Source organism: Ranitomeya imitator, chromosome 2 (assembly GCF_032444005.1).
Source record: "Ranitomeya imitator isolate aRanImi1 chromosome 2, aRanImi1.pri, whole genome shotgun sequence".
Classification (NCBI taxonomy): Eukaryota; Metazoa; Chordata; class Amphibia; order Anura; family Dendrobatidae; genus Ranitomeya; species Ranitomeya imitator.
In genome coordinates, this window is record NC_091283.1 from 423,325,686 (window position 1) to 423,336,243 (window position 10,558).

The following is a 10,558-nucleotide window of genomic DNA, read 5'->3' on the forward strand; positions in this document are numbered from 1 at the left end:
CCCCCCTCCCACCCCATGTGCGCCCGCCCGCTGTTATTAAAATACTCACCCGGCTCACTCGCAGTGTCCTGTCCTGGCCGCAGCTTCTCCTTTATGCGGTCACGTGGGGCCGCCCATTACAGAAATGAATATGCGGCTCCACCCCTGCTGCAGAGAAGATATGAATGGCAGCTTCAGCACCAGATGACGGGGACAGCGCTTATCTCTAGCGCTGTCTCCTGCACGGTGCGTGTGGTACCCAGTTGGCACACGGGCGGCACACTTGTGCCGCTCGTGTGCCACACTGATGTGCCACAGAAACGCACGGGCACACGGACACGGATAATTCCGGTACCGATTTTTCCGGTACCGGAATTATCTGGACGTGTGGGACTGCCCTTAGTGAGCACTTCTCCACCTCACCTGTGTGGCATATCCAGATGATGATTAGCCAGCCTGATTATTGCACAGGTGCCTTATGGTGGTCACAATAAAAGGCCACTCTAAAATGTGCAGGTTTACAGTATTGGGTGTCTGCAGGGTCAGAAACCAGTCAATATCTAGTGTGACCACCATTTGCCTCTCGCAGTGCAACACACCTCCTTCACATAGAGTTGACCAAGTAGTTGGCTATGCTGGCCGTGCAAGATGTTTTCAGCATCCAGGGACATGATGCCATTGTGAAGGCACAGAGATACCGTGACGAGATCCTGAAGATCATTATTGTGCCATTCATCCACGACCATCGCCTCATGTTGTAGTATGATAATGCTCGGCCCCATGTTGCAAGTACCTCTACACAATTCCAGGAAACTGAAAACAGATGGGAGCAAAAACAATAGTGTTGCGTTTATATTTTTGTTCAGTGTAGATAGATAGATACATAGATCGATCACCTACATGTAACCATTTACTGCTGTATACATTTCTTACAACTACTATAGGAGGCTGTCAGAAGTGGAATACACAGAACGGTACATGCTGGGGAGGCCGGACCGGCGTCAGTGGTGAAAGAGGTAAAAACCAAGCCATCCAGGATTTTTATCTTCTCTATAAGTTATCACTTGCTGCCATGCTCGCAGGTGGTGAACGTGGTTCGTGGACCCACTGTGCGATGGGGCCGGGCTTACCTAAGAGCGGCGTAGATAAGCGGCTGCCTGGTTTTCACTGAAGTTCCAGATGGTGGAGTCAGGCTTGACCTGCAGATAGCCGACAGGTACCACTCCTAGGCAGTCCCCGGTACTGCAGCTGCTGACCCTAAGGGTTAAGTACGCTTACACTGACCGCATTCGGAGTAACAAACAAGTCAGGATTCTGAGCCTGTTCAGACAGGTGCGGGTTCAGAGGCCGCTGGAGCGGCTTCAGCGTTCAGGCACCGCCTGTGTGGTTTCAGGGTTCAGGTGCCACCGGAGTGGCTTCAGGACAAGGTACACACTACACAGGGATAAGGGAATAGATTCAGGACAACAAACTATCTACAATGGACTAGGAAAGGGGATGCACACACACAATGAAGGGAAGCTGCAGGGGTTTCTCAGGAACCTTCCTACAGGGGATGGTGCCTTTTATACAAAATGTACGCGCTGCCCCTTTCAGAACAGGGGAGCATGCGCGCGCACTAGTTGCACTGCCGGAAGCCTGTGCAGTGTGCACAGAAGGCCGGGAGGAGGACACCGTCAGGGCCTGGGGGTGAATATGTCGATGTCCCTGCTGGGAGGAGGGATAGTGACCACACAGGGGAGCCAGCATAGCGTTGCACATGTCACTAGAGGAGAAGATTTATGGTGTAGCGATGACTTTTTATTTTACATTAAGGTTGGAGCATGGAAACCCTGAGTCTTGTGGCTTCTTCTATACTTAGGCTGTAGAGCTGCTAAAGGCTGAGAGAATCGGACATGGCTACCATACTATAGACGATCCTGTGCTGTATAAGAGGTTGCTCCAGATGGACATGCACTTTGAGGTATGTATGTCATATACTTACAATTACAGTGCTTCTTCTAGTCTATTATTATGGCATATGATGTGTAGCACTCCCCCCATTATATAGTTATGCAGTGTTACCCCACACACAGAATTCAGTAGAACAAACACTATAAAGCAAACAACAATCCCGTAAAGTGACCTACACACAATGCAGATGTACTATAGCGTCACACTCTGCCGGTCTATCTGTCAGCTGTCATGTCTCTCCATCCTGTTTTCCACCAGGCCACTGCTGTGTTCTTCCCTGCCAACTCTATCTTCTGACATCACTCCACTCTGACTTGGTTCACACTCATGCAGCAACTTGACTTGCTTTAAACAGACAACTTCAATATAACTTTCTGATCGGTTGAGGTCCAACCGCTGGGGCTCACGTCGATCAATAGAGCAGGGAATTTTTATCCATAACGGGCACTTTTCTCCGTTACCAAATGGAGCGGCAGGTCAGATGCCCGACCACCACCCCAATTGTTCTCTACAGGGCTGCAGGATTAAATCAAACACAGCGCTTGGCAGTCCCATAGGGGATGAAAAAAGCAGCTGTCGAACCTTGTGCTGATCCATGCTGGTCCCAGCTGTCAAACACCCACTGATCATCCTGTGGATAGGGGATAACTTGTTTTCACTGGACAACAACTTTAAGGCCTTTTTGGAGACCAGGGCATGGTGAACTCAATATCTTCTCCCAACAGCTAAGTGTCCTCAGCTTTATAAAAAGACTCTTCCCTTTTGATCTTGCCCTAAGCACCAAGGTCTATTAAGTTCCGCTGTCTGCTAAGGTGTTCATCACACCCGTCCAGTTACTGTCCTGTCTTGCAACGACATCCAGACATGTCATGTGGTCTGGATAACTATAATTCCTGCCTGCTACCTTAGTTCCTTGCCCTGGTGTCTACTTCTCCTCTCCATGTCAGACATTGCTGGTGGAGTCTTCTCCAGAGGGACAGACTCAGTTATTCCATTTTGGAGAGTTTTCCAACCCCTTTATGTGGTTTACTCCCGCTTACCCCCTGGTTTAGCAGTACACTAAATCTTTTAATGACCGAATAGATCCACATCACCAGTAGGCATTACTCCCATTAATATTAGTTCCTTGTCTTATTTTGCAGATGTGTCCTTGGTCAAGTTTCGTTACCGGTGCCTGTGGCTCTGACTTTACAAAGCATCCCCTAATCCAGTATGTATCCTTTCCCCACACTAATGAAGCTGATAAAAATAAGTGACTGATCTCCAAACAGGTCTGAGTAATGATAGGAGAACATGGCAGGCCTTCAGTTATATCACAAGCCATAAAAACATATGTGGAGCCTGACAAGGACAATGTGTTCTAAAAGATGTCCTGTACATTACTGCTTGTAAAGATCTACAGAAAAGATAGACCAGTGTCATATACTAAACCTAGATTTCCCCACAGTGCAATTTTGCCAGGACAACCCTACTCAGTAAAGAGGTGGGGCTTTTCTAATTGCACCTGACAGTGGGAGTTTTGCGCACTTAAGGGGCCGTACTTAAATATCCTGGGGGGGGGGGTTAAACATTGGTAAGTATGTACTGAGCACAGAGCCAGAGGTGTAATTTCTAGAGAAGAGGCTGTCATTGAGCATTTGGTTGTACCATTTCTTCTACTGCAAATATGTTGGGTTGTTCGGGATCTAAAGAAAATTGTCAAGGAAGATGATGAAATAAAAAAAATGATTACTCACCTGATCAATCCTTCACAGCTCTAGTGCCGTTGGGTTAGTGGTCCCTGAAGGTCTCTACTTTCCTGCAATGATGACATCAGATACATCAGCTGTTACCAATCAAAGACCTTAGCGGTTATGTACATGTACGGCACAAGACAAGTAATCGCAGACATTCAGGGACTACTGGGTCTTCAGGGGGTAGAATATGTGAGCAATGAATTTCAACTTTCCTTTTTTTAGATCTCCGACAACCCCTGTAGAAATCCTTATTTAACCCTTGTTCAGCAGGTCCTCCTACTACAGTTTTCCGTCAGCGTAGCTAGGTTAGGGTTAGTTAACCCTGTGCATACATAAACACAATCTTGTGGGCATTTTTTTTCTAACCAGGTTTAAAAAAGATGGCGCCAATTGCTCTTTAAATAACGATGGACCTCTTCCCTTGAACACTGGACTGGAAAATGATTATAATATTGCCAAGACTTACATGGGGTTCGTTGAAGAGGATTTTATGCGAATGGTAGGTACAAACAAATACAATGGAGTATTAGTAACCATTTCCTACTACGCTTAGTTACTTTTTTCAAGGGCAGGACTTACAGAATGTTTGCAAGCTTTCTCTATGAAAATTTGTATGGAAATAGATAAAAATAAAAGTGAGATCCCTGCATTGCCACATTGGAGAAGCCGTGGATGAAAATTTACCACAAATGGATCTCCCCTCCCTGCCGCAGAAATGCTCATTTTTTTCGACAACTGTAATTAATGCTCTTTTTTTCTTATTCTTCCCAGAATATCAATGCTGCCCGCTCTTGCTTTTTACCTGAGGATGAAAAGAAGCAACTGCTTGGTGTATTGTACGAGGCGTATGGGATGATTGACGTCTAATTAACATTGATTTTCCATAATAAAATTTTATTCGACTTGAGCAGTTTCTTTATCCCTAAACAAGTACCTAGAATGTTGTAACACCATACTATTAGAACATCGATGATGGCATTATAGAGTGACGTGGGCGGTCATGTGATCACAAGGATACGATATGCATACTCCCTGCCACATTCCCAACTCAGCTCTCCAGTGATTTCTAGGTTTTTTTCCTACAACTTTGAGTTTTTCCATTCTTTCTGGTAATGTCTGTATAAAACAGGTTACACTTCATCAAGATAGAAAGATGATCATTCTTAGATGGAAATCCAGTCCGACACTAGTGATCAGACTAACACGAGTCATTGTCGTAGGATGCCACGTTTGACTGTGAAATGATTGATCTGCTAGAAGACTATGTGAAAATAAAGAAAATAAAGCACTCTTATAAACAGGAGTGTTTCAGTATAAGAAGTTGTATAAGCTAATATATTCATCTAGAGTGTTATTAATCACTAGCAGTGTGTTAGGTTGATCAGTTTATGTTGGTTGCTTCAATTTCTGACCATCCCATCAGCATGGTGTAACATAAATCTGGATTCATTTCACTAGGCAATATTTGTCCACTATTTAGTAATTCAGTGTTTGAACCATTTTGCCCATTAAAACAATTCTTCACGTCCTCCTCATTCAACTCCTAGCATTAGAACAATTCATCACATCCTCCTCTCACCCCTCCTTTAGAACAGTTCTTCATATTCTCCTCCGACTCCTTTTTTTGGAATGATTCCTCACATCCTCTTCTGACTCCTTTCATGAGAACAATTTTTCACATCCACTTCTCACCCCTTCCTTTAGAACAATTCTTCATATCCTCCTCTGACTCCTTTCTTTAGAATGATTCCTCACATCCTCTTCTGACTCCTTTCATGAAAACAATTTTTCACATCCTCTTCTCACCTCTTTCATTAGAACAATGCTTCATATCCTCCTCTGACTCCTTTCTTTAAAAAGATACTTCACTTCTTCTGTCCTTTTTCATTAGAACGATTCTTCACAACCTGCTCATTCAACTCCTTTTATGACAATTCTTCATACCCATCTCTCACCCCTTTTATTAGAAAAAAATATTCACATCCTCCTCTGACCTTTTTCATTAGAACACTTTTTGACAACTTCCTTTGACATTGTTTGTTCACCAGTTGTATACGTATATAAGATCGCTTTTTCCCTGGATGTTTTTCATTGATCACACCATTCTTTGAAGATTCTCCACACTGCTGAATGAGAAAGTCCCACATGGTTGGCAGTTTTTGAGATACTTAGATCGCTTGTTTTTCTCCGTTCTAATCTGAATTCACAGAAAAATAATCTCTTGTTTTTATGCTGCTCTCCTAAGTGCCAGACCAAACTCCCACAATCATGCCCTTATGGACATTGTTTTGTTCAATCAGGCACAGTCAAGCTGGAATAAAAAAGGACCTGTAACCACAGAGTTGGAAGCAACAATTGTTTAAAATGTCTTGGTATGCTAAATCATTAAAGGGGTTGTATGGAATCATTTTTATTTTATTTATAGGCTCGTAGAGGTCTGAAATAGGAAACACAGCTGTTACTCACCTTCATTTGGTCCAACAATGTTTCTGTGATGATGACCTGGTCTTTGCAGGCTGCAGCGTTGACATCCTGACTACCATGCGTGTGACTGCTGCAGCCAATCACTACATGAGCCGCTGAGCTTGTGTTTGGCTGCAGTGCTCAATTGTGCTGTAGTCATGACATTAACCCTCCTGGACAAACTCTGGACTCTAGTCATTTAGTCTGCAAAGAGGACCTTCAGATATATTTACCAACCGTCCCAGATCCAGCAAGAGGGTCCTGCATTTAGGGAGGTGTCGCAGGAAGTTTGGAGTATGTCCTAATTTCAGCTGTACCTGTATCCTCAGAACACAGATACAGTTGAATATAATACTAGAGTATTGGGGACGCATCAGACTTTTGGACCATCGTTCAGTCTATGTGAAGACTAGAGATGATCCAACCTTCTGAAATTTAAAATTCTCCAGCTTTGACAAATTTTTCCCAAAAATTTGATTCTCTGGGAATTACAGCGATAGAAGAGAAAGATCTAAGGTGCCCGCAGAGCAGGCGATGCTGAGTGTCGGATTACCCCCATCAGTATGCCTAGTGATATGATAACTGCAAGGCATTTTGGGGAAGCACACGCAGTCTGACTTACGCAGTCTTCAGTAATGTCTAATATTGTGATGGCCGCTTTTTGGAGAATCGCAAAAATAAAATTCTCTTGGTTTGAGTTTGCTGGGACCTGCAGATTGCAGAAAATTCCACTTTTATTGAATTGATTTGAACATCTCTAGTTAAGACTGAATTACCTTTAGGTCACATAGCTGGCAACAGAGAAGAGGGCAGGACACAAGCACGGTGTGTGTGTACAGTATAAAGTGTGTGAGTATATATAGTGTGTACATATGGTGTGTGTGTACAGTATAAAGTGGGTTAGTATATATAGTGTGTACATATGGTGTGTGTATACAGTATAAAGTGTATTAGTATATATGGTATGTCTGTATGTTTACTATGTATATTGTGTATATATATTGTATATAGTGTGTATGTATAAAGTGTGGGTGTTTGTCTAGTATATAATGGGTATGTGCACAGTATATAGTGTGTATATGTAAAGTGTCGGACTGGGATGCCAAGGGCCCACCTGTAACACTGATTTTGGAGGCCCACTTGTATACAAATATTACACTACCCTCTTTCACAAATTTACCTATGGCTCTATATAATAATAAACTGGGTAGTTTGATTTTATGAATGATGAGATGTTTTCTGTACAGAATCAATTGAATTATGCCAAGTACTGCTCATAAAGTGGGGTTGGGGGCCCAGACCTGCACAGGGGCCCACCGGGGGATTCCCCTGTTGCCCTATGGGCCAGTCCGAGCCTGTAATATGTATGGATTATATAGTGTGTGTATGTATATGGAGCGCCCCCAGACACAGGGCCACAGGTTACTCGGTACCGGTCCTCTCTGTCTCAGTTCTGGGGTTTATATATTCACAGTATTACTTGCTCAATATTCTCAACGTCCTCCCCATTTGGGGGACTTTTGTACCTCCACAATAATTATACCACAAAAAGACTTGATCACCCAGTGTTAGAAGAATAAGTGACCTAGACTGAGGAACTGATAAAAACTAACAGTTTATTGAAAATTACTAAAAACAATATATAAATACTACAAAGAAAGGTATTGGACCTAGAAGGAGGGACACAAAAAAGCCATAGGCTACATCCAAATCGTGGACTAGTTTAACACAAACATGTGATAATTACATCCATGCTACCTATACTCTATGTGCATCATGATATATGGTAAAACATCCCCTCATAGGAATGTGCCGATGTAGACTATGTCATGCGGAGGCGGGCTAAACCCATCCACTAATATGATATATGATTGTCACTAGCAAATATAGAGTTTTGTATTAGAATGGGTATATTACCTTAAGGTCTGCCACGTGGATGTATACCCCGGCGTCCCTCTGTCCCGACGCGCGTTTTGCACTGCTTCTTCGGGAGGCGTCTTCAGTTCTGGGGTTGTCACGGTGGCTGGACCCGGTCTGTGACCCTGCTAAGGGGTGTCCAATAGAAGGGGTGATGGTAGTTTGTCAAGGTTTCGTGACGCCACCTGTGGTATTCGGCCAGTGAGACCGACGCTGCTTGGGGTCCACTGGGGTGATGTTATGGCAGCTAGACGGTATACCTCCCCACAGGTGAAGTGTGTCCCCAGGGCTTCCCGATAATGTAGATGGTGAAGGTGTAAGGTGCAGTCAATAACGAGGACACAAGGTTGCAGTCTCTTTACCTCTTTACTGAAGGCTTCAGGATCCGCAATCCAGAGCACGGTTAACAGGGCTGTCTGAGACCGGCCGGTCCGAAGGCACATCCAGAGTTCCCTTTGCAGGTGGAAATTATGGCCTACCACTAGCGCCTGTGTGTTGTAGTGCTTCCCTGCTGAGCATTCGGGATAGTCCTCACAACTTCTGTTCTCGTTCGTTCCAGTTCTTTCTAGTTCTTTCTATTCTCTGTCCCCCAGGTTTGTTATGGCTAGGACACACCCGTTTGATGGGAAGGCTCGGAGCTCTTCCGGGACCCTAGAGATGCCCCTCTCCACGCGTTGCCCCCTATGTCTGCTTAGGTGATGTAAGGTAGACAGCCAACCTATAATTAACTGTCCTGCGGTATTTGAAGTAAGGCTTAAAGTCAGTTACTTCCTCGGTGTTCCGGGCACCGGCTACGTGCCTCAGTAGGATGTTGCCGTTCTCCGGGCACGACTCCTACTGGCTCTCCTTTGTGCTTTGATCTCGTTTCTCACTCTCCACAATATCCTTCGCTTCGTGTCCTTTCTTTGGATGCCGCCGCAGATAGCGCAGACGCGGCTCCGTAACATTCTATCCTTGTCGCTAGGTGCCTGCCAGGTTCCCACGCCTGACAGGGACCCCCCTGAATCTTCCCCCACAACACCCCCTGCCACGGGATGTTGCCTGAACAAAACCCAGTCAGCTTCTGACTAACTTCCTATCCAACCCCTAGTTTTACCAGTATGAGGAGTGGCCTAATAAATAAAACCCTTTGCTCCCCCTAGTGGCCGGAGTGTGAAGTGTAATGTGTGCTGGTGATACCTGGTCAGATGAACTCCTTCAGTGCCATCAAACGTACCATCACTCCCCTTAGTGGCAGAGCGATACTACTGCAACGACCAGGTCTCTGGGGCGCTGCATATATGGTGTGTATGTATGTATACAATGTATAGTGTGTGCTTGTGTATAACGTGGGTCTGTTGAATTAGAGCTGTGTGTATTGATGTAGCAGAGTGTGTGTGGGTATGTACACTGTGGGGGCATCATACTATGTGGGGGGTGTACTGTGGGGGCATATAAAAATTGCTGTGCTGCTGTATGTGTCTATTTTTTTGCTTAAAAGTTGGGATGTTTGTCTTTAGATGTATACCCTGATGACACTGCAGAATTAAAGGAATCGTACAAGCAGATTCAGTATCATGATCTGATGAGTTAATTAGATAAAACTATGATAATATAAGCTACAGGGAGATTATATGATTAGAGAAAAAGTGAAATAACAACTATGGAAGCCTTGAGGGGTCAATGCCATTATGAAGTATTTATTTTACATACTGAAGTTCTCTACTTTGGCCACTTGATGTCATTGTTTAAAGGCTTTATCCAGGCTACTGGCTTACATGAGTCATGTAGAGAAGTGGTAATGACTGAAAACAGAAACAAAGTGGCAGTGGGCCATCTTTCAATGGAGAACTTCGAAAATGTAATTGAAGCCGTATGGTTAATTTACTTACTAGGTGACATATATAGGGTTATTTCCATTACAGCGTTCTAATGCCTGAGACAGGAATAACTGTCCAGATGATAACCGCTGGAGGTAAGGCTACAAACAGCTGAAAAATTTCTGTAACCCCCATTCATTTATATGAGAGTTATGAAAATAATGTAGCTGAGCCGTCCTCGGTTGTTTACGTAACCCCAACGTTCTGCAGTACCGTGCCTGAATAGAGTTACTCCTGTCTTATCCTTGTAAAGCTGAAATGGAAATAACCCATACAATGTTAGAGGGGTTGATCAGTACTGAAATATTGATGACCTATTTGTAGTATAGACAATTTCAGATCAGTGGGGTCCACCGATCAGCGGCGGCAGGCAGATGTAAACAATGTATGGTTCTGGAACAGCACAGCTCCATAGATATTTAGTGGCTGTTCCAGGGTATTGCAACTCAGCTCCCTTCAATATTAGTTGAGGAGCTGAATTATGGCAAAGCTTTTGGGAGCAATGGAATAAAAAATAGGTAACGTATTAAAAAATAAATATACATTTTTCTAAATTAATGGATAGTATATAAATATCTTCAACAGCTCCTATCAAAAAGATTTACATATTCTGGTGCCATTTTGGTGCCCATCGTGGTACCAAAGCTTTAT

At 44.0% G+C, this 10,558-nt stretch overlaps 1 protein-coding gene across 1 annotated transcript in view; it reads left to right on the plus strand.

The window, feature by feature from the left end:
- The window catches only part of LOC138664264 (adenosine deaminase-like), a 49,051-nt gene extending 44,476 nt beyond the window's left edge, over positions 1-4,575 (plus strand). The window contains exons 7-11 of the mRNA XM_069750802.1: positions 924-995; positions 1,841-1,942; positions 3,075-3,142; positions 4,038-4,167; positions 4,440-4,575. Coding sequence (XP_069606903.1) covers positions 924-995; positions 1,841-1,942; positions 3,075-3,142; positions 4,038-4,167; positions 4,440-4,535 — 468 coding nt within the window. The 3' untranslated portion in view covers positions 4,536-4,575. The remainder of the gene's footprint in view (positions 1-923; positions 996-1,840; positions 1,943-3,074; positions 3,143-4,037; positions 4,168-4,439) is intronic.
- Positions 4,576-10,558: the final 5,983 nt, after the last annotated feature.